This window comes from Diadema antillarum, unplaced genomic scaffold (assembly GCF_040938485.1).
Source record: "Diadema antillarum isolate AM-2024a unplaced genomic scaffold, OU_Dant_1.0 seq00000189_RagTag, whole genome shotgun sequence".
NCBI classification, from domain to species: Eukaryota; Metazoa; Echinodermata; class Echinoidea; order Diadematoida; family Diadematidae; genus Diadema; species Diadema antillarum.
The window spans coordinates 57,577-81,897 of NW_027271253.1; the positions used below are offsets into that span (position 1 = coordinate 57,577).

General features: G+C 38.5%; 2 protein-coding genes across 2 annotated transcripts; both read right to left on the reverse strand.

Moving 5' to 3' along the window:
• LOC139728640 (uncharacterized) lies at positions 1–10,253 on the reverse strand. Its single transcript, XM_071639577.1, has 4 exons — positions 10,136–10,253; positions 7,028–7,150; positions 6,016–6,111; positions 1–3,560 (listed from the first exon to the last, which is right to left on the reverse strand). The coding sequence occupies exons 1-4, from the start codon at positions 10,215–10,217 to the stop codon at positions 1,003–1,005; spliced, it is 2,859 nt and encodes a 952-aa protein (XP_071495678.1). The 5' UTR covers positions 10,218–10,253; the 3' UTR covers positions 1–1,002.
• A 6,580-nt stretch (positions 10,254–16,833) lies between these two features.
• LOC139728659 (uncharacterized) lies at positions 16,834–23,056 on the reverse strand. The gene is made up of 7 exons (XM_071639595.1): positions 22,887–23,056; positions 22,119–22,223; positions 21,377–21,500; positions 19,971–20,395; positions 19,077–19,165; positions 17,938–18,024; positions 16,834–17,038 (listed from the first exon to the last, which is right to left on the reverse strand). The coding sequence occupies exons 1-7, from the start codon at positions 23,001–23,003 to the stop codon at positions 16,834–16,836; spliced, it is 1,152 nt and encodes a 383-aa protein (XP_071495696.1). The 5' UTR covers positions 23,004–23,056.
• Positions 23,057–24,321: the final 1,265 nt, after the last annotated feature.

Below are 24,321 nucleotides of genomic sequence, written 5' to 3' on the forward strand. Positions count from 1 at the left end.
TTGTTGTTTTGTTTTGTTTTTCAAAATCTTATACACTGTAGCTGTACCTTCAATAACACTTTCTGTCCACAAGCTAAAAATGCAGGATATACAATGAAAAGAAAGAAAACTGTTAAAGAGCTGCGGCCATCACTGACATACACTGTACACTCACTGCAAGGAAATGAATTACTGTAAACTAAACATAAATTGAATGACATTCCAGACAAAGCGCTCAAATAACCAAAAAAAGAAAAGAAAAAAGAAAGAGAATTAATCATTTTTGGGGTATATATCACACCTCCCTCCCCCTTTCCGGATACAGTAGAGAATTATTTGAAGTTTACAAGCATGTATGCATGTGTATCTATTGAATTGTACAGGCTTTGGAACTAATGAACATGTAAATGGAAAGAACTATTGCTGTGATTTCAGTAAAGTCCAATATATATCTTATGATGGGTTCCTGATCCTCAGAAAATTCTCATTTCAGTAAATCAACATTAGCATCATTGTGTACATTCTTATTTGCTCTATAACAATTTACAAATATCATCCATGTGAAAAGTTTGGAGCTTTGACTGGGTTGAGGCACCACATATAGGATGTCACTGCTATAAAAGAGTTGTCAAAAGATTACTTGAAACCAAAATTGTATTACCTTCCAGAAAGAATGATGAAACAACTAACAAAAAAAAACTGTCTGGTTTCAAGTCTAGCCGATACTTCTTTATCGTATTTTTCCCGCCAAGGATGTAAATTTCTATTCAGTTTACTATCATTCACTTTATAAATCAAAATATTTTCACATTACTTAAGAGGTACCTCTTGTGTTAAATGTAAATCACCATTATAAAACACATCATGCCTGAAGTACTGCAGACTTTCATTTGCACAGACTTGGGTGTCATTTTCCATATCAAGGGGTACAAAGACTACCACAATAAAACAAAAAGGGATCAAAAAGAGATCAAAGCTTACGACACTAAAAACAAGCACACAAACAAACAAACAAACAAAAAACTACAAGGAAATGAGTTCCAGTGATTGGAAATCATTTATACTCTGGGTGACAGGGACAGTGACCTCGTTTTCTGAAGAAGCAACTTCTAGCACAACAGGAAACACATTGTCAGAATCAGCAGTGGTAGCTGGGGTGGGTGCCACTGTGGTGGCAACAACTTCACTACCTTGGACCTGTATGTCAGCGGAGGAGACAAGATTGTTGCTGACTACTATCTGGGTTGTCCCTCCATTGTTGCTCAAGTGTGCCAGCTGCTGCGATATCTCAATCAGTGCGTCCGAGGCTATGGTATAGGCACTGCCTTGCTGGGCATCTGATGCTGGCTCAGGGTTGCTCTCTGCGGTATTTGGCGCGGCCCGCTGTGCCTGCTTGCGTTTGGGTCTGGAGGGCAGTTCGCCATCCTTGCGGGCAGGGCCCTTGGTCAGCTGTCTGTCAATTATGATCTTGTGGTGCTTGGCCATGTGCTTCTTCAGCTGCGAGGAGTCAATGCATCCCCGCCCACATACCTCACAGATGTAGGGCCTCTCACCTGTGTGAATGCGCATGTGCTTGGTGAGGTTCCCCTTCACCAGGAATGTCTTTTTGCAGACGTCACAGGAGTATGGTCGGATTCCCAGGTGCCAGTTGACATGAACACGCAGTTTGAACTTATCCCGGAAGCTCTTCCCACAGTGTTCGCAGGGGTGAGGATTGACGCCCTTGTGCACCCGCTCGTGCTGGTTTCGAAGCGAGCTGCGGGAGAACAGCTTTCCGCACTCACGGCAAGGGTACTCCTTACGATCTGTGTGTCTTGTCAGATGGTGCTGTTTGAGGATTCCCTTGCTCTTGAAGCCAGAACCGCAGAGATCACAAAGGAATGGCTTTCCATCAACGTGGACCACCTTCTGGTGAGTCTTGAGCTGATGTGCCAGGAAGAACTCCATGCCACATACATCACACTTGTGCTCCCTCTTGCCTGAATGTGTTACCATGTGTTCCTTGAGGCGGTTCTTGATATAAAACACCTTCTCGCACAGAGTGCAAGGATATGCAATGTCCTTGGTGTGGACATTATTTCGGTGTCTCTTCATGCGGGTTTCATTAGCGAATGTTCTGCTGCATGAGTCACACTTCACTCTGTCTAAAATGCTCGTGTGAGTTTTCTCATGAGCCTTAAGATCGGTCTTGTCATAAAGTAGCACTTCACAGATACTGCAGGGAAATACGGTGTTGTTGGCCTTGTTTCGGTGATTAAGCAAGTGCTTCCTGTACCCAGACCTATTGGCATAGAACTTGTTGCAGGCAGTGCATTTAAATTTATGCCTGTTTTCACCATGTACTGTGGACATATGTTTTGTGGTATAGCTGGCACTGGTAAAGTTCTTATCACATATTTCACAAACCGTACTACTTTTCTTCTTTTGCCTTCCCTTCTTTTTAACATCATCAGCATCCTCCTCAACATCCTCCTTGCCAATTTCTGTCATTTCCTCACCACTGCTGGCATCCTGCATCTGAGTTTGTGACTCCTTATCCGTCCCCGTTTCACTTTCCCCAGTGACAGCCTCTTCAGGAGCAGACCCATGTGAGTCACCAGTGCTAGGGCAATCTGGTTCCTCACCTGCTGGTCCATTGCTTCCAGGATTCTGCACAGCACCCTCTTTGCTCGGGTCATCAGATTCTGGGTGTTTTGAATCAGGAGACTTTGTTGTGACATTAGTATCTGCAATCTCTAAGGCTGCAGAATCCTCAGAGCCACTCGACTCTGAGCCCCTACGGATCACTGCTGAATAGCTGTCTCTCAGCTTCAGAGGTAACACAATCTTTCTTCTGCTCCTAGTGACATTCAGCACAGGAGAATATAAGCGACGTTTTCTTTCTGACTTGCGGCTGTCTCTCTTGCCGGCTTTCTCATCTTCCTCATCAATGTTTACTTTTTGTGGCCTGTCAATTTTTCGTGGGATCTTCGCCTCACTCTCTTTCTCTGGTATTATGACTTTACGAGGCCTGCCTCTCTTTCGACGACTCCCAACAACCTTAGGAACCTCAGCAGGAGCGACGGGTGAAAACTTGCGTGGCCTTCCACGCTTTCTTCTTCCCCCAATCTTCTGTTGCACTTGCTGCCGACTGCTTCTCCGCGGGGAACAAGGAACATCAGTTGATGGCTCATCCATGCCAGAGTCCTCCTTATGATCCTTCCGTGGCCTTCCCCTCTTATTGGGCTGTCCACATCTATCCATGATGTGTAAATCCAGATCCCAGGGAGTGGTGAAAGCCGCTTTGCACAAGTGGCACACATACTGTGCAGTTTCTTCCACCGGCTGCAGATTAGCATGCGAGGGAGAGTCAATCACTAGTGGAGAGTCAATCACTGGGTGAGAGTCAACCATTGCGGGAGAGTCATTCATTGCGGGAGAGTCAATCATGGGAAGAGATTCAACCATGGGGGCACCAACCTCACTCTCTTCACTTTCTCTGGCACGATATGGCACAAACCCATCTTCAGTTTCCTTTTCCTCTTCCTTAACACCCACTCCATCTTCTTTTGCTTGTGTGTGCTCTGGCTTCTGTAAAATAACTGTATGGTTGTGGAAATTTGGAAGTAAATAATGCACTATTACCTGCACTGAAATCCATATCATAAGGTGAACCATCACTTAAATAAATCGATTTGGATGTAACTCTATCAAGTCATGCCCATACTGAGTACCTCAGAGCATATATTCTCTCTCCATTTCATTTTTTTTTTCATTTCATTTCTCTAGTTCAAATTATATACATTTGTATCCTCTCGTACTAAGCAAGGATTCAAAACAATTGTCAAAATTCAATGGATTGCTTAACTTTTCAGTATTCTTCCAGGAAAACATTGTCTCGACTCTCATTGTGATAACTACTGAATATTGTCATTTATCACACATTACCTAACATTAAAGATAATATAAAGTTTTGGTACCTCAAAAGTTTCCCTGAGTTTCCTTGTCTTAGTTTGTGTTTCAGGTTAAAGTACCTTTCATATAACTAACACTGCGAGACTTACTCGCCCCAAAGTGCTCTCATGTCTTAGTAATCATGCAATAATGGTTTCGTACCAGAGCAGAGCGGGCTCCGAACAAGAGACCAGGGGGTCACGCACTCATCTGAGTATCGCAATATCACCTTCCATGCATTCTTGCACACTCTTACCTGAGAACATTGGAAACTTAGGTCTGCATATGGATTTCCCCCCCCCCCCCCCTCAACTCCAGGGTGTGTGTGTGTGTGGGGGGGGGGGGGGGCAAGCAGCCCTGGATCTGCAATGAACAAACTTGGAACTACTGTAAAGTCATCAATGTCCAAACTCATGGTATTAACTATGCTTTATCATTTCTGGTTCTAGAGGCGAAGATTTTAAATATTCCTTAATGTGTGTGTGTGTGTGGGGGGGGGGGGGGGGGGGGCCTAGGGGCCCCCCAAGAGGGACATGGTGCCCATTTGAAGGAATTGAGATTCTGTCCCCCTAGGGATGCTACCTGCTAAGTTTGGTCAAAATTCATCATGAGGTTTTCAAGAAGAAGATGAACATGTACAATTCAGGCCCCATTACAACTGCAGTGTACAACTTCTCTCCATCCCCTCTCCTGGGTCCCAAGGGGGGCGGGGGTACCCCTGATTCCGCCAATCCCATGAACAAACTTGAAACTGCAATCATCAATGTACTAACTCATAGTGTTATCTAAGCCCTATCATTTCTGGTTCTAGAAGATTTTTAAAGATTCCTTAATTTAAGGGGGTTTGGGCCCTCCTGGGGGCCCCCCAGGAGGGCCATGGGGCCCATTTGAACAAAATGAGATCCTACACCTCTGTATCCCCATAGGGACGCTACCTACCAAGTTTGGTGAAAATCAGACATGGGGATATCAAAGTGAAGATGAAAATGTACAATTTAGGCCCCATTAGGACCCCTCCCTACCCCCCTCCCCTGGGTCTCAAGGGGGGCACCCCTGATTCCCCCATTAACAAATTTGAAACTACAGTCATCAATGTACTAACTCATAGTATTAACTTAGCTCTATTACTTCTGGTTCTAGAGAAGAAGTTTTTAAAGATTCCTTAATTTTAGGGTGTTTGGGCCCCCCTGGGGCCCCCCAGGTGGGCCATGGTGCCCATTTGAACAAATTGAGATCTTATCCCCCTAGGGATGCTACCTGCCAAGTTTGGTGAAAATCGGTTATGGGGTTCTCAAGAAGAAGGTGAAATTGTAAAAAGTTTACACACGACGCACGACGGACGCCAGACGAAGAGCGATCGCAATAGCTCACTTGAGCCTTCGGCTCAGGTGAGCTAAAAATTCGAACGAGCCGTTAGTTTGACTTGACGCAGTACCGCGACAATCAATTGTACGTATTGTACGAAACCATTATTGCATGATTACTAAGACATGAGAGCACTTTGGGGCGAGTAAGTCTCACAGTGATAGTTATATGAAAGGTACTTCAACCTGAAACAAACTAAGACAAGGAAACTCGGGGAAACTTTTGAGGTACCAAAACTTTATATTATCTTTAAGCACTGGCTACAGCTTCAGTAGGAAGAGGTGATCATTTCCATGTCAAATAATGCACTCTGCCGAGAGAGATGAATATTGCAGATTTTGAATTCTGCTAATCAAAACAGCATACACAGTAATGTATTAAATTAAGGGCAAAAATATTTGCATGCTTTTGCTTTTGTGCCAATTTCTGGTGGTACAATATGCATAAAAATTTCCGATTTAACAACATTTTGAGGGTTTTTTTTCTGATTCTGTCAAAAACATTTCCAGCATCAATTACAGAGCTGCACCACTGGTCTCAGACACTTCAAAGCAGCAAATATGATGCAAGCATACGGTTAATTTGCCTTAAATGATAATACCACTGAGACTAACTGCAGAATATGTCTATCAATCAATGCTTTATCAAAATCAAGATTTTTTTTTTCTTAATTTCTTTTATACTGAAGATTAATGAAAATCCAGGTCAATTTTCTCATAATTAGACGTCAAAACTCACTAATGGTTTGTAGTTCATCAGCATTGTCCGGATTCTTCTGGATGCGAAACTGCAGCGCTCCGACTTGGAGAAGGAAGTTAGCGACTGCAAACTTCTCTGTAAAAGTAAGCATTTTTGGTATAACATGCCATGTCAATATATAGTGATGTTGAATTATTGAGTAGCATATCTGATGCATGGAGCAGCTACTGCATTCTACAGGAAAACAAGCTCAAGAAAAAAAAAATGTTAGTGCAAGTCATGGCATATTATGCATACCGTACACGTCTAGATCATGATCTAAAGAAGCTGCCTTTAGTTTCTTGTACTCCACCAAAAAAATACCTTGTTTATGTTTGATTTGAACACAAAAGCATCCTGAAAACAATGAAAATCTCCTAGACATTTTTTGTATGAAAAAAAAAATACATGCAAAGCCAGCTAAACTGTTAAAATAATATGAAAATGGTGGACAGTATTATTATTCTCCAAAGACATGTAATACTTCAGATACTTTGATGCAATCGTATAGATTTATTATGCTTCTCTGCTACATCAATCAGTGATATAAATAACAAATTCATTTATAAATGAATTCATCAGTCTTTGAGATCTGGAAAACAAAATATTCATTCTTTAGATTAGTCCGTAGTAGGTTCAAAAACTTATGAAAGAAACACAACTGCACCCCTCTGTTCTGGAAATATATCTGCACAAAGATAGTCTTCTATGCAATGTACCTGTTATACAAGGAAGCGTTTTATGAGGCCACTGGGACTACCGACACTACCTTGTTACAACAGGTGCTTGTTGCAAATGTATTAAAAAAGGGGGTAGCTAAATTATGTATACTGCAGTCATGAGAAGTCAACACTGCCAAGTTCACCTTGTTAGAATTACTGAAGTATATTGTTGTAGGCGAGTTTATTGCCATGGGGTTTCCTCATTTTATCTTGTAACTCTATCTTTCCTATATTCAAAATTTTAAATCCTCATGAACTCTATTTTGCACAGAAAAATTACTTATTTTTACCTGAGAGAGATGCACTGTTTGCATACAGCTTGTCTGTAACCTGTCTTGTCTCAGACAAGAATGTAGTACACACGTCAGAGATGCGCTCTTCTCCCGAAACATGGTCCCAAAAGTCATGAATATCTATAGAGAGAGGAACAGAAACTAATTAACTGACCTGCAGTCACACAAAGAACATTTTTTGTATGATACAAAACAGAACAGAGTATCAGGTTTGAAACAAAAGGATACAATAATTTCATATTATAAGGGTTATACTCTGTATCTGAAACAGTCACTGCTCGAGGATACAATGTATTTCAGAATTTTCCTTCTCAACCTTGTTGCAAACCTTCATTCTTGAGATGCATTTTCTACTTGCAAGTACCTGTAGTATTAAAATGTCAATATACATACTGTACTAGCAGTAGTGTAAAGGAGACATGCAGATGATTTTCAGACTACAGTGCACTCCCGTGACAACGAACACGGTTATAACGAAATTTCGTTATAACGAAGTAAATCTTCTGGTCCCAAAATTATCACCATTAAAGTCTATAGTACAAAATTCGCTTATAACGAACACGGTTATAACGAAATTTCCGTTATAACGAAGTCTTTTCCGAGCGCTACAGACAAAGAAAAACAAAAGAAATGTGCTCCATTATAACGAAATGCGAATTGCTTTCGAAAATATGTAGCGGAACAAGCATTTATAGCGTCTCTGCATGGGTGAACGCTTCACACCACTGTGTGTTCGCTCCTTGTGTCACACACAGTTTCAGAGGGGAACTTGCGTTTATTATTGTAATACAGTGAATATCCCATCACATATCACATAGCTTTGCAGTGTATGATGAGTATTCAGCAAACATAATATACGTGGTTCCTTGTTTTCGTTATATATTGTATTTGTTCGGTTATAACGAAATTTCGTTATAATGAAAGAAAACTGCCGGTCCCGAGCATTTCGTTATAACGGGAGTGCACTGTACATTGTATATTATATTTGAAATACTATAAATTAAATACATTGGGTTTTCCAACTTTCTTCTTTCCCCCTATGCTCCCTCCTTTCTGCCTGGTTCATCCTTCTCCTTCCATCGACTTCTGAACACTTCACCCGATTCTCACTCTATTTTTCCTCACAACTGTCCCTGTCTCTCATTTCCCCATCTCCATCAGCACAACCTCAACCTCCAGCCACCACCTCTTCCACTCTCGCTATTTATTTGCTTTCCATACACTTCCCTTATGTTGCTTCTATCCTCCACCTACCCCCCCCCCTTCCAGGTACAAATACTTCTTTGATTACAAACCAACACACATTAACAGTTGTTTCTTCAAGGACTTCACCGCGCATTGTGTCACTGCAATTTACATTTGAGTGAACTACAACCTCTCTTTCTCTTTTACATCATGAATCTAATCTTTACATCATAGGCCTATAAATGTTCAAACAACACAAATTTTCTATCTCACTGCACACTGTAAAAGTTGATATTTTTGTGCAACTATAATTTTTCGCAAGTGAGAAGAGCTTGGCATGTTTTTTGAAATTCCAGGGAATCAAAGGATCTACTACCTTTAATACTGAAACATACATATGGCAAGCAAAAACATTCATATCATATAAATGATTTTATTTCTGTGCCAGTTTCTGGTTGCACTAAAATGAGCGAAAATGTCAACACTGCAAAAATCTCCACTTTTACAGTACCATACAGTGTACATCAATGTACATCATATCATAGCTGATCGATGTGCACTTCGCATTTGTAGAACTAGACCTGTGCTATCAAGCATTTTTAATTTCATAGCCTTTTTTTTTTTCAAATTCAAGAATAAAACCAGTCATAAATTAAATTTCTAGCAAGACATGGGAGAGACAAGGACAGTTATTATTATTAAGGTTAAGAGGAGATAAAGCAAAGTGCGCCATCAAGCTGAATTCATATTTGGAAATGTGTGCGGTTACACTTTTACAGCACAGAAAAACAAATGGGGGGGCATAAAGTATGAGTAAAATATTTCGAAAGACTCAAAGCGAGATGAGGATTATACAGCTACCAACATTCTCACAATTAATGAAGAATAACGTGATAAAAACGTACAAATCTGTGGATCGTAGATGAACATGTTTATGACTAGGACCAAAAAGTGACTAGTGACACTGAAAATGGTGAGAAATTGCGACTCGATATATTTGAAGGGGGGACATTGACATAAATTTTATAAATTATGGTACACTCTACCACACTGTCTAAGTTTAAGTACATGTTCAATGTTGATAAGCTACTGAACTGTAACGTTATAGACTATCGACTAGACTCTCCATCTAAATAAAGTGACAGGGTTCCGTTTAGAGCCTAGGGAACGCCAGAGGGGTATGTTTAAACGCTTAATAAAAATTGTCTCGAAAAATGTACAACCTACAGAGTACAGTAAACGTATCTACATCTGGCTGGCTATCACATCACACCACATCCACACAATTGTAATCACTAACTCAGCTCAGACGGTACTGTACAACTGTACGAGTCAGTTCATAACACCTTGCATCCACCTGATACAGACCAACGAAAGGACTGGTCCTCCTGTCAGCATTGCCATTGGTCAGTCTGTAACATGTTAGAGGACCCTTGAACTACATGTAGGCCCTATTGACTATAGAGTCTAGATACGGTTCTAACGCTAGATCTAATTTTTTGTCACTACATGTGCAGGTGTACCTGGGTCCTGGGATCAATGCCTGACAATGTCAATGGGAAAGTTGACACCTTGTTCCACAGCTTGCAAACACATCAACTCCACTCCATCCAGTTCCTGATGACTGAGAGAAACACACTACCATTACACCATAACTAACACTCGTCTGCCAGCTACGTCTCGTGTTAGTCAACAGCTAGCTAGCTCGACCGAGAGGCCCAGACGCCTTGCACAGTAGACAAATGTACACCACCAACTTACTGGGAACCACTGAACTCAAACACTGTGAGTCAGTGCTGGGAACACATTGGCCCTAGAATCTAACGTTAGTACGGCCGCCCATACACTATAAGCTATGTAATGCCGGATGGCCATTTTAACAATTTTGCGGGAAAATACAAACAGTTTCACTGAGCTCACCTTTCTGACTCACAACTTGAACTTGAGACTCATCGTCGCCAGCTTTTTTCTCCTCCCAAGGTTTACTAGTCACGTCTTCCATAATGAATGACTGTCACAAAATTTCGCAACATTTGAAGAGATTTTTGGCACCAGCGCGCAAGCTTTCGCTTTTCCGACGCAAGAAAATAATAATAGCGCCACCTAGTGTCACGATCATATGTGCCATGGCCACCCCCTGTGGCCACCCCCACGGCCTCTTGCCTCTCAATTGTTAATGTACGATATGTGTCAAGTTACTGTGATTTTTATACGGCAGTATTTCAAGGTTATTTTTGTTCGTGGTAGAAAAAGACATCCAGTAAAGCAAGTCTTAAGCATTTTGCTTGATGGGTGGCAACAGGCATGAACTACAGGAAAGAACTCAACAGAGAAATTATTTATAGCATGTACACTCAGCAAAAATAACACTTTTTCAAGTTTATATTTCTCATATAATATTTGGCTAAAAGTTAATGTATTATATACTATATTGAAGGTAATTTAGTTGGCTATCAATCTGGTAGGTCAATAAAAAGGGAAACGTTAGGCATGAGTGAACACATTTGTTTTTCTCCTCCAAAGCACAAAAGTACAAATTGCAGTAATGAACAAGTTGTCATTTATGTGTAAGTGCTCTTCCATATAACAATAATAACATAAGACAAATTTAACATAATATTAGATACATGCATTAAGTTGCAAAAATAAACCTTTGATTTCTATAATATCTTTGAAGCCTAAGATATCAATGAAGGCCAAAAAAATAGGCGGAAAAAAGAAGAATCTTCAATCAAATCCAAATTCAAATGAAACAAGAGAAGCAATATTTTAAAATTGGTAGAAATTTCAATTTGTTTTCAAATTAGAAAAATTGTAAATAATATTTGGTTCTTATTCATCTCATGAATCCTTAAATCACTAATTAAAAGATAGAAATAAACTCCCTATGCCATATGAAGTTTTTTAAGCAGACAGAAAATTAAAATTTTCCCTTTTAGTTTCTCACTTTATTTTTGTTTGATGTTATAAAGAGATTAAAAGACTGGTTATTGCTATTTCATTCATATCTCTCATTGTGTTTAAACTGTGTTTTTTTTTTGTCATTGTTATCTTGAAGGGTATATTGCCAAATAAAAGACGTGGCAAAATTTGCAATTCTTAATTTTCTGCCTTGGAGGACAAAAATGAATGTGTTTACCTATGTGTAAACTTTCCCTTTGTATTAACCTACTGGCTTGATAGCCAATTAAATCACCTTTAATATGGTATATGATACATTGATTATCAACAAAATCTATGGAAAACATGAACTTGAGAAAGTGTTTTTCTGTTTTTGCTGAGTGTATATCTTCATCATGGCCATCTACCCTTCTGTAATTACATAGATCTCTACCTCTCTCTGCCCCTCTATCTCCCTTCTTTCTACTGTGGATGTGTTCATAATTACCACAGAGGTTAAATTCTTGTCAGTGCTGATTTCATTTTGTAGTCTACATGTATTTGCAAAATAACTTGAATAGTAGTAGCGTACACTGTATATGGATTTGGATAAATCCTACAGAAGTTGATGACACAAGGGACAGATGATTAAAGTTTGGTAGTGATGCGGATTTAAACCATCCAGATCCAGGGCAATTTTCTTTTTCTTGTAATGGATTATAATTTGTCAACAAATGAGGGACATATAAAGTTGTGCATATTTGAGATGTGCATGATATATTACATTGTATGTGCACTGAGCATGCGCTTGAGGCACAATTGGCAATTAATGCGGTTTATTGTTCCTGGACACAACAGAAAGGCTTGTAATAGAAACATTGGGAAATAAGTAAGATTGTCATCATTATTGTGTATGCAGGGGCGGATCCAGGGAGGACCGCAACCGGCGCACGCCCCCCCTTTATTTTTTGTTGAAACAAAAGAAATAAAAAGAAAAAAATGGGGGGAGGGGTGCGTGCGCCCCCCTTTAATTTTGTAAACGCGCCCCCTCTTTACGAAATTCCTGGATCTGCCCCTGGTATGGGTAGGATGTTGAGCTGCTCAGCTGCTTGGCAGGGGTCTGCACTCTCTGTGAGTGCTTTCCTAGTTAATTATATTTTGGTTGTACCCCAATACGTATGTACAGTATTACACTGCATTGATAATATTACATGGTCTTGAATGCAGTTTATACATCTATGGACGACAAATGCGTGATTAACCAAGTGCAATTTATTTCACCATATGTATGAATATATATATATATATATATATATATATATATATATATATGAAGAGTTTGTTTGCAAAAACCGATAAGTCCGTTTTTGCCAAATGGAGATATTTGCAATTAAAGGTCAAGAAAAATAAAGAGAATAATAAGAACATTTTTGCTTCTTCTGACCATAACTTCAAAAATATACCCTTATATTTAGTGACCAATATATCATTTAAAAGATATAATTTTGTGCTTTATGACAGAGATCGTACTTCAAAATCTTCAAAAATGGACTTATCGGTTTTTGCAAACAAACCCTTCATATATATATATATATATATATATATATATATATATATATATATACAAGTATATATACATGTATTACAGTGTTAGCATTGGCAGCACTTCTTGTTTTGATCAAGTAGGATTTATTCACAGAGACTTAGTGATGTTATTATCTAATACAATCATCATGAAGAAGTCAGAAATTGCACATCCATAATAAAATCATTATACAGCACACAAAAACATAAGAGAAGCTTCAATCATCATTCATTTATTATCTCAAAACATCTGGGTTGATAAACAACTTCATCTTCAGAGCAATCTGCTTCCTTCAATCCTGAAGATTCATACATTAATCAGCAGGGTTTTTTTTTTTCTGTATGTGTGTTTAATCATGTCACTGGGATTTTACCCTACTCTTTGGCAGGTATCTTTAATACTGAGTGACAAATGTTTTCACACATAACAACTTTTATGTTTCTTCAGGACTTGTACACTGTTGAGATCAATTTCGTAAACAGTTGTAAAAAAAATCAGTCTTCATTGTTGCAATTGTTTTTTTTTCTTGTCGTAAAGAAATTGCAAACATGTTCTAAATTTCTTTGCGACAAGAAAAACTGTATCCACTCAGTGAGATAACCCCCCCCCCCCCCCCCCCCATGAGCACTTGAATAAGATTCTCAGTATATTGAATATTGATAGCAAGTTTTGGCTGTCCATTTTGCTTAAAACATTCTTGGCTTAAGACCAAGATTCTCTAAGTTTGAATCATCAAACAAATGTGTTGGGGTATCGCATGTACTGTACATGATGCACATATAAAAACACTGTTTTGCTTTGTTTGTAGCTAGCTACAAGAAGCAACAATAATATCAGGTCATAGTTTTGAAACATATTAATCTGCAATGCATCAATGAATACACAATAAACATTTAGATATATACACCCAATATTCAATTCCTGTCATGCTCATATGTACAGATAGCAGGCTTTCAAGTGGGATAACGTAAAAAAGTAGGAATAAAGTAGGAATGAAATCTCTAAAAAAGTAGGAAAAAGTAGGACTTAAAGAGGGAAAAAGTAGGGCATTAAAGAAAAAAAAGTAGGAATAAGTCAGGACATGTGCAGGCTTTTTGGAGTAGTTTTCGTCGACACCCACCAGAACTCTTGATGTTACATGTAAATCTTAATTTGTACTCACAACCCTGCTGCCTCAGCCTCACTTTTGCTCCTGGGAGAGCCTGGTAATTTTGAGCGATGATGAGAGCTGGTTGAGCACTGCTCCAAGTCCTAGGCTGCAATATCAGTGGGATCAATCACATCTGCGCAGGAGCAAAAGCTGAGGCTGGCAGCAGTCTTGTGGTTGATTGGTGTGTGTTATCCCTCTTTCATGCTGAAGAGGCTCTCCCCACCAGTAAGAATCTGCAACTAGAGTCTACTCATCATTTCTGAATATAGATTATTCAAGTAGCCTTGCACATTTTTTTTTTGTGGGGTTTTTCACAAAAAAAAAGTAGGAAAAAGTAGGAAAAAGTAGGATTTTGAGCAAAAAAGTAGGAAAAGTAGGGACAGCAGTAAAAAAGTAGGAAAAAGTAGGAAAAGTAGGGCCACTTGAAAGCCTGAGATAGTCCTATGTTCCTATCTTTATATGTCAGTTTCATCACCATTATACATTCCAAGTCCAGAAATGCTATCCAAAATTCATATCAAATCATGTTTTTTTTTTTTTTTAATCTAAATACACGTACATGTACTACTTCAACATATCACTAGATTTGATGGGCTTGTTATAGGTAAACATGCTCTTTGAATAAAATAGAAACTAAATTGCAGACCTAAAATACTTAACTTGCTAAAGCAGACACAGTTGAACCTTGTTATAACAAGGTTGATAAAATACAATGTGTTGGGAAAGCTAGATAAAAAGTAATTTTGCAGCCATCATTCCATATTTATTATTTTGTCTTTATCCCTGATATAATGATATACTTGATATAACAATGATATTTCAGTGGTCCACACCAGCTTGTTAGGACCAGATTCCCCTGTAATGTTAAATGTTCATAAGAAATTGCATTCAGAGGGATAGTGGGGACTTTTCAATTGTGTGGACATGAACACCTTTCTCGTAAACGAACGGTTCCATATTGCTGTAGTCCACTTGTTATGTCCACGGTGTTATCAGTCATCTGGATTTTCAGTGCACCTCGTTCATGATGTACTGCTGTGACATCATGGCCCCGTCCCCTCCTGCGGGCTAGCAGTTGGTGTGCCAAGGGATGATGTCACTCACGTCCTAAATCTAGGGGGACGTGAAATCCTTGGAAGACGCGTTCGCAATTCTGGTGTTGGACGTGTTGGAGTACCTGGAGCATGCACAGCTCCTTAAAATGATGTCATTACCTCGACATCCAAGTCCAGGAGATGAAATTGAAAAGTATCTAGTATGGAAAGGTGATGACTGAAGTTGACCACAGAATTACTTCTTCATTAAATCATTGCATGATGTCATAAGCTCCATTATATCCTCTTCAAGATGAATGCAACATAAAAGCAGGTGTTATTTGACAGTTTTGAAACATTATAAAAGTGCTTAAAAATTTCACAAAATGCACAAATTTCTCAGATTATTTGTAATTTCAACATGATACACACAAAAATATTTGATAAGAATTTCTCTAATTTTTGTACAATGATCACCGGAGTTACATAATCTACAAAATTTCCATACACAATTTCTCATGAGGATAATAGCATCATAATCAAGGGAAGAGTGTGGTGATTACTGTTGCTCTAATTCCTGTTGACTTAATTTGCCTGCAGAATACACCTACTCATCATAATGGGAGATATAATTATGTGCAGAACATATCTTGTGGTGAAGTAGAAATTCCATTTTCAATTCCTTATATCAAAATTCTTCAAGCGTTGAGTAAATACACTGCGTAAATGACCCTAAAGTCAATTCTAATGAGACATATGCCCTAAAAAGATATATTATTAGAATATTCAAGATTACTGAGGAAGACATATTGTCAAATACATGTTACACTGAACTTGTGAAGTATATACGGCACAATTCTGTTTCTTCTGTGTGAATATTAAATATCATGATACATCAAGGCATTGACAGCATCAGTGGCTGTTAATATTTTTCCAATTCTGTTTGCTCATTCAAAGTTTCTGCCATGTTATGGCAAAGGAAATCAATCTATCAACCAAGACACATAAAATATCTATCAATTCATAGTACAACTACTCAAAACACATCCCAAAAGTTGAAGTAAACATCTTTTTGAAATATATACATTAATCAAAAAATTGCAAAGATTTGACCTACTAGAATGTAAAATAAACAAACACAAGTTTAAGTGCATAATCTTACACTAGTCCGAGTAAGAGCAAGAGCTAGGTAAAACACACAAAAAAAGAAACCCCACAAAACCAACCTTTTCTGACATTACTGCCCAAAATCAGGTTACACAACATCAGTAGGGGCATTAAGAGTCATTAAAAATAATGAGACATGGGTGGGAACACAAGGTGATTATAAACTCATGGAAAGAATTGGCAGTGAAAAATAGTAGATACATAAGAGCCAGCAGAAGTGAAATATGTTGTGCCTAAACTTGGCCCAAAATATGCAGCCCTAAAACAGTGAGATTTTGGGATTTGGCCCTGGCACAAAAAGGATGTAAAGTCCCCAAGTACCCCCGAAATTATTCACCAAGATTTGGGTAACGATGGAAATTATAATAATTTTCATGAAATCAAAGGCAATCATTTATGAACATGTTTTTTGTTTTGTTTTTTTAAATCATTAGAGCATCACCATAGAGATTCCCTGAATATATTGTTGAAGTATGAAGAAATTTGGGGGATTAAAAAAAAAAAGAAAACAAGGAAGTCTTCCCACAGTTAACCTGTTGAGGACGGGCTGATTTTGCTGCAACACGCATTTCCCATACACAACTGCCCGAGCATACTACTTGGGACTCGTCTTCAACGGGTTAATGATACAGCACATAAATCAACTCAGTGCTTGTTCGCACTAAATAACAAGTGACTGTATCCACTCAACCAATGACGGAAAGCCTTCATTTGCACACCACATGCAGAGTCACTGTGAAATGTGACTGACTCTTCACTGATATAGCCATTAGTGGGAAGGTTTCGCAGTGTAGATCACGGCTCATGGCGTAAAGCCCGACGAGCTGTCGAACCCGCCAGGACTGTTGCAGCTGCTGTTGGGGCTGCCATACGGCCCGCTGGGACTGTGCACATTTTTGAACTTCTCCAGAATCTTCTGGTTGAAGGAGTCCACGTTCAGGGTCAATGGCACCCCACTTCTTGGTGGCTTGGAGGGAGCCCTCTTCTTTGGTGTACGGCCAGGTGACCTGAACAAACAAAACAGAAAAGGAATTTATAAAATAGAGTATGAATCATTCACTGCCTACATATAAACATCGAAGGGAATATTAGGCAGACTTGTGAGAAGTCCACAGAGTTCGCTTAAAGAGAGTGTGTAATAGTATACAGACATCGCCCTTTTAGAGGTGTAATATTATATCAGTAAACCATTCATCGGGATCTGCCCCCCTTGGATTCAGCATAGCCAAAAAAGCCTGGCCAGATTAGGGTTTAGGGGATCATGTTGTAATGGCACTGAATGTAAGAATACTGATAAGGAAGAGACACCTGCCACGTATTTAAATACATGTACTAGTACTGCATCTTTACACCATGTATTTCGCAGAGTTTCCATTTTCGGAAATTTTAATAAGTCGGAACAAAAAGAACTCTTTCCAATCTTTTGTCACAGGCACATCATTAAAGGGACTGTACAGTACGGGTTGAGGTGAGGATTCAGCTTGTAATGTTTTGCGAGATATTTAGAAACCACTCTAGGTAATGTTAAAGAGCAAACAATTCTAAGGGGAATCAAAAACTTTATTTGATGAAAATCAGTTTTGAAATGACTGAGATATAAAAAAAAGGTAAAACAAAGAGATCCTAACAAAAGTTGTGGCTTGTCAATTTTATTAGGATTGCTTTTTTGGATATCTCAGCTATTTCAAGACCAATTTTCATCAACTAAACGTTGAATCCTTCTAGGAATTACATGCTCTTTCATATTTCATAAGAGATTTCTCATCATTTCACACACACAAAAAGAAATGTTATAAACCTGACATTAGGTCTTGACCAAAACTATACAATCCCTTTAAACAATGTTTTATGAAGGGGCAGTGATGAAAGACCATGAGCAAAGCACCCCTGACAGAGAGAAGCTCACCCCGATTTGACCGTCTTCAGCTTGCCCTTGTCAAAGGCCAGCAGTTCATCATGGATGCTAGAGATAGAATCCAAAGAGGTGGTGGAGCTGAAAGGAGGCAAGAAACAGATAAAGAAAACAAACTTAAATGGCATAATTACAGAATACATTGTATAGGGTATTTAAAATGATCCTCACTACTCTGAGTCCTAAATGGGCACAAATAACATATATGTACAGGTACATCCATGCAACATGCGTACAGATATTAACCTACATTAATACATACATTAATATACATATCAAAGCAAATGCATAATTACACACAAATGTGCAATCATAAAGTAACAGTCAGATGAATAAAAAAGACATACATGATGAAAAAAATACAAGCATAAATGAGCCAATGTTTTGAAATAATGATGGAAAGACCAAAAAACAAGAAAAAACAATTTTTTTTTTTTTATTACAAAGTCATTAATAAGTTTTGATATTTACAGTAAGTCTGGGTAAACTTACCATCATATGCTATAACAACAGGCACAGATTCTTATTACATGTATAAATATTGCTTGACAATACAAACAAAAAGCCTCTGCCTCATTGAGTGTCATAAGATTTAATGCAAATCTACAGAGCGATTTTGGTTGCCCCTGGGTATGCTGGCAAGTGGGTTTGTAAAACCCTTAATTGAGGTAGTGGAATATCAATGTGGAAGCTCTATTATCATGGTAACCTCATCACAAACACAAAATAAACAATATATAAATGAACATTTAAAAAATCAAAGGGTGATCTACATAATTAGTGTTATGTAGTTAGTGCTTCAAACAGCAAAGAAACATTCATATCTTTATCTTTTTAATTCGTGGTAACTGAAGATTGTGTAAGAAGCATTGAATTTCATAATTTTTCTCCAAAAGTTTGGAAGTGGCAAGAAATTAGCTGCCTGCTGGAACTTTTCATTTGATCAACAAAAGAGGGAATTTTTTTGGTAAGGTTTGTAGGTTCATTGAACCAACTAGCAAATATGCTGTCTACTTGCAAGACTTGATTGCAGCTGGAATCTTAATCCATCGAGGATGGACTGATTTTGCTACAACACACATTTCCCATAGACCCATGCCCAAGTATACTCAGGACTCATCCTCATAACTTACCCAACTTTCTTGAGTTGAGTCAAGCGAGGGTCAGATTTCAGGATGCTCTTCTTAGCAGGACTCTGAGGCAGGCCAGTTGGGGTGGTCATCTGCATTGAGCAGAAAAAAAAGATAAACAAATAAGAAACAATAACAAATGAATGAATAATCAAAAACATCATAACCAAACAAACAAACAACTAATCAACAATTAATTGTCAGATAAACTGTCCTTAGAATATTACAGTCATATGACAAGAGCAGATGTCAGGCAGTTCGAATCTCCCTAGAATGCACTTTCTGGCTTAAAACACAAGTTTTGAAAAGTCTGCAAAATAACTGCATTTAAGCATGCCACACCCTTGGTATTTTCCTATTTTCCCCCTTTTCCTTTTTCTAATGGTGGCTTTCATCGCTGGAAAGTGGAAGGCGCAAGATGCAAGTATACTGTGCACCTACGCGCATGCCACCATGGATGCTTTTCACATACAGGAACACCCTACCAATGATGATGAAACAGATGCTACAGTAGAATAAAATAATTATGATGCATATGAGTTGAATTTGATGAATGGTAAATGCAGTATAAAATTTCAAATCAATGTCTTTTTCATTTCTTTACTCAATCATATGTGTATGCACAATACTAGGTAGCACTGATTTCCTAAAAGACAAGGTTTCCACACATAGGGGGTTGTACTTGTTTATAGGGCAAATTCCAAACTTTTTATCATTTCTATGATGAAAACAAATATGTGTGCTATGTACATGGAACATTATATATCTTTATTTCATAAATGTAAATGGGGCTATGGAACTTCATGGTAGCTTCAAGTCACAAATGTGAATGGTGCTACAAAACTTTATGGTAAACAGCTTTACTTCTAAAATGTGAATGGGGTTTTGCATGCTTACTGTGTTTGTCCTCTCTTGTAGTGGCTTCTTGGTGCTGCTTCCAGGGGTGGGTGTAGGCATCTGGGACATTGGGGGAGGAGGAGGAGGAGGAGGGGGAGGGGGAGGAGCAACTGATGGTCGAGCAGATATTTCCCTCGCCTCCCTGGAGCCTTTCTTGTTCCCATCTTTTCTGCTGCCAGATCCCGAACCATTCCGGAGAGGTTTCCGTGGTGATGGAGTGATACTGAGTACAGACTCCCCCACTTCAGTGGAGTCTTCTTTGACAGAGTCTTTCTTGTTTGATCCGGGGGGAGGGTACGGAGGAGGTGGTGGGGGTGCAGGGCCCTTGGTCCTCTTCGGAGCCACTCGCTGGTGGTTGCCCCTAGTGGAGCGCTTTGCAGCCAGACGCTTGGAGAAGCGCTTTGCAACTGGACTAGATTTTGTATCTGTTTTGGGAATCAAACCCACATATTAAGACTTCATCTGTACTCACAGAACTTTGATGCACTAAGATTTTTGTGTTTTGTTTTGTTTTGTTTGTGGTCAAACACAAATCACTAATACTATCCAATTTTTCTTGAAGCAGGAACTAGATGCTTTAGCTTCTCAATCTCTGAAGTTACAGTTGACAGCATCTCAAGAAGATTTCCAGATTTTCTACCCCAAATGGGTTATGAATCCTACCAGCCTTGGCTTTAGTCTTTTCTCAACCTCTGAGAATTCTAAGCTGTGCTACCATAGGCATACACACAGCTTTTGTGCTTGTTTTTTTACTTTATTTATGTTTACCAAAAACACAGAACAAAGAAAATCCCATTGTTCTTCAACAGTAATATATGTTCCATTATTTTTATTTTTCTTGTAGACCTGATGTGATTCATAACATAGATTCTATTCTTGAATGTTTGGAGTTGTACAGTCAGACAAATATCATGCTCACAAACATCTAGGTAATCATGCTCAACGTAAATGAAAAAAAGAAAAGAAAAAAAAAACCAAACAACTTTATAACATAGGTGAACACGACTACCTCATTAAATCAAAGAAAAAGTGTTGGTGTCAGTAAATCTACAAACATGTGTCTTTTAAAAATTTCATTATCTTTACTATTTTTGCAGGTACACCTGAAAAGATAAAGTCTTTCCTCACACAATAAAGAAGGATAGAAGGTTTTGCAAGTGACACATTAGAACTTTATTTCAGCTCTGACATCATCTGAGCATATTTTTCTTTTCAACGCTGGTGCTCTTGCTTCTTCCAATAGGTACATGAGGAGTGTGTAACCATGCTTCAAGGCTGGGAGACCCATAAACAGTATCTTGAGAATAGTTGGGTTTTTTTTTTCTTCTTCTTCTTCTCTTTTTCAATTTCTTTCTCTTTCTAATACAGCAAGAATTATGTTTTAGGACTAAGAGACTAATACCAACCTTGAGCATAATTGAAGACTTTACACATCTCACTTTGTAGCTGGCAGATTCTATCTTCCGTTTCCTCCTCTGTGATGTCATTTAGCATAAAGTTTGGGCCCTTGAATCTCTCCAACACCTTGCACTGACATGGGAAAAAGTGTTGTGTGTAATGATACAAATACAAATATTGAATGGTCACGAGTGCGATGGTACAAGATTTCTCACGAGTGCAAAATCTTGTTCCATTGCATGAGTAAAGACTATACACTATTTGTTCTATACAACACCTCGGACGTCAACAGATGTGGTCTACACAAATTCTTGAATTTAGCACAGAAAACCAAAATACCTTATCATCACAGAGTGCTCAGAAAGGTAAACTTAACATTCACAAACATGAAACTCTACAAAGCATTTCTTTAATGAAGAGGTCAGAAATACAGAACAAACCAAGTTGCATTTTAAGGGCACAGTTGCTGTCAATTCTATGAAGTTGTAAGATCAACATTTATGATAGAAAGATGGAGAACTTTAATCTGTGATGCCCCTAACATGCTGTGATATTGGCATTGCCAGGGGTGGAGGAACATGGTCATAAAATGTACCGGTATTCCATAAGCTGCTGCTTTTCTCTCACATGGTCTAGAGAACTCAGCATTACAACTAATACACTCTGGGATATGCAACAGCCTATGACTGTCGACAACTGCATAATTTGGAAGCTCCGGCTTTGTATCACTTTGTATCCAGATAATTGTACCTTGAGGTATGCAAAGATTCCCTCGTTTTCCGTATCCTCTTGCTTTTTCCTGGCCAGAATCTTCCTGAATACCTCTGGATTGCTGTCCATGTAGCCAAGCAAATTCTGTGAGAGAAGGCAAAACACAATCACCACGCTACATGTACTTCTGGAAGTCTTGCATAAAGCCACTTATGACAGCATCAAAACTGATGAGTCACTCTCCTTGGGAAGTGAAAGAATGGTCTAGTTAGTATTAGTACAAGTCTGCACCTTTGAGTTATTTCTCTGCTACCGCACACATTAATCATGAGAAAATTAAGAACATACAATGTGTGTTTTCAGCATTTGAAATGAAAGGCTCATGACAATAAACTTTTTTTTTTATGAAGCAATTTTTTTTTTCCCGATGCAAAACTTTTAACAAGTTGGTCGTATTTTGGTCTAACCACACTTTTACTTTGTCTTATGTTGGGTATTTTTTTCCTTCGAACATAATGATGCTTCGGTACAATAACATAATAAACAAGATAAGATATTGAAGTATTATGGAGGTCAGTGGAATAAAAATTTTGAACTAAAAACAGAGATATATAAAATTCCTTCTCTCAGTATCTACCACAAGCTTAGATATTGAGATCAAACATTGTAAGTCAGAAAATCAAACATTTGAACACTCAAGTTTGATTGGCTGATACCTGAGTTATGCTTAATTTTCTGATTTATGTTTGATTGCATCTTTTAAATGCAACAGGGCCAGTTCCCTTTGTTTCACTGGTGGAAAAATACCTCTAAGGCTGCAAACGTCTCCGTGCTTCCCTGTTCTTCATACTCCCGTGAAGAAATCCTCGAGCAGTAACTCTGAGCCAGCGGAGTTGCTGGGTCGTATTCGCCAAAGGTTTCCATCTCTTCTTCTTTGCAGGCAACCAAAATGAAGCCTTTACTCTCACAATGTGACAAGGGATGCCACTTGATACCTGTACAGGGTAGAACAAGTACAACATATGAAACGTATGCACTGAAATCTGATGTCCAAGACATCTCTTCTTATTAGGCTCCTTAAACAGGGTACAAACTGCAATATTAACAAATCTGTTCACTTATGCCTTGGCTTAGTTTACATTTATGAATTTTAGAGTACTTGTTGGCAATGGCATGAAAATGAAGGGACTTCATTATGATGTGGTCTGCACAAGAGTTTGTAAAGTATTGCTATTACTGTACATAGGTACTACTAGAGTAGAGGGTCTATTCAGTTTCATTCATTTCATCTAATTTTTCAGGTAAAAAGCAAATATAAACAAACACTTTCTATACAGAAATAGCACTCATTGAAAAACTATTTACATACGTGATAAGCAAGCAATATGACAAAACAATCAGCATTTATTATAACTATGAAAAATGAAATAAGATGTATCAACAAAATGACGTGGCTTGACAGGTACACACTGCAGGTACATGTACAAACTTGTATTATATGTATTGAAGACACATTCATGTATGGCATTTGGAAAGATTTACAGCGACAGTTCAAATTAACTAATGTGTATTTTGTGTACATGTACCTGTACATGTGAGTGTGTGTGTGTGTGTGGGTAGAAAAGATGTTTAACAGAAGGCCGAGTTACATGTACCCCGGTAGGTCTGAAAATAGAGACAAAAGATGAAAATTGAACTCTACTTGATTGGTGCCAGGTTTTCAATAAATTCAGGAATTGAATATTGTTTAACAATGGATCATCAGCATCATGATCATGGAGGCATGAGATTTGATGCACATTGTTGGCCCAATACACCAATTTGACTACGAAAGACATTCATAATCATCGATAATTGTTCGAACTCCATAAACTTCAATACGTTAATTTCATACGAGTGACGAAATAATCTGCTACCACTTTGCACTTACTTAGTTAGATGCCATGTAATTTGTTGTAAAGCATCAAAACAAAATCAGCTCAGTCTTGTGTGGCACAGAATTCTAGGTAAGGGTTAGCGGAACCAACTTAACCTGCAGCTACAGCAACTACTTAGCTAGACTAATTTATAGATGCTACGGACCACCATGACCATATATAAAAATATGGCACTGACTCTCTATCTCAACCTGGTGTCTTGGTTTTGGATTCTTCGGCTACGACAAATAGCTACGACTAATTCATAGATGCTACAGACCACCGTGCACCATGACCATATTATTATGGCACCGACTCTCTACCTC

What these genes read in the sequence shown, in the direction of transcription:
- LOC139728640 (XM_071639577.1), bottom strand. Translation starts at nt 10,217, where the DNA reads ATGGAAGACGTGACTAGTAAACCTTGGGAGGAGAAAAAAGCTGGCGAC. An exon ending in AAACAGTGCATCTCTCTCAG is followed by an intron (nt 6,112 to 7,027) that starts GTAAAAATAAGT and finishes TTACTTTTACAG; the next exon opens with AGAAGTTTGCAGTCGCTAAC. An exon ending in TGATGAACTACAAACCATTA is followed by an intron (nt 3,561 to 6,015) that starts GTGAGTTTTGAC and finishes ACAACCATACAG; the next exon opens with TTATTTTACAGAAGCCAGAG.
- LOC139728659 (XM_071639595.1), bottom strand. Translation starts at nt 23,003, where the DNA reads ATGGAAACCTTTGGCGAATACGACCCAGCAACTCCGCTGGCTCAGAGT. An exon ending in AGTCTTCAATTATGCTCAAG is followed by an intron (nt 20,396 to 21,376) that starts GTTGGTATTAGT and finishes TTCCCAAAACAG; the next exon opens with ATACAAAATCTAGTCCAGTT. An exon ending in TACAAGAGAGGACAAACACA is followed by an intron (nt 19,166 to 19,970) that starts GTAAGCATGCAA and finishes TGCTCAATGCAG; the next exon opens with ATGACCACCCCAACTGGCCT.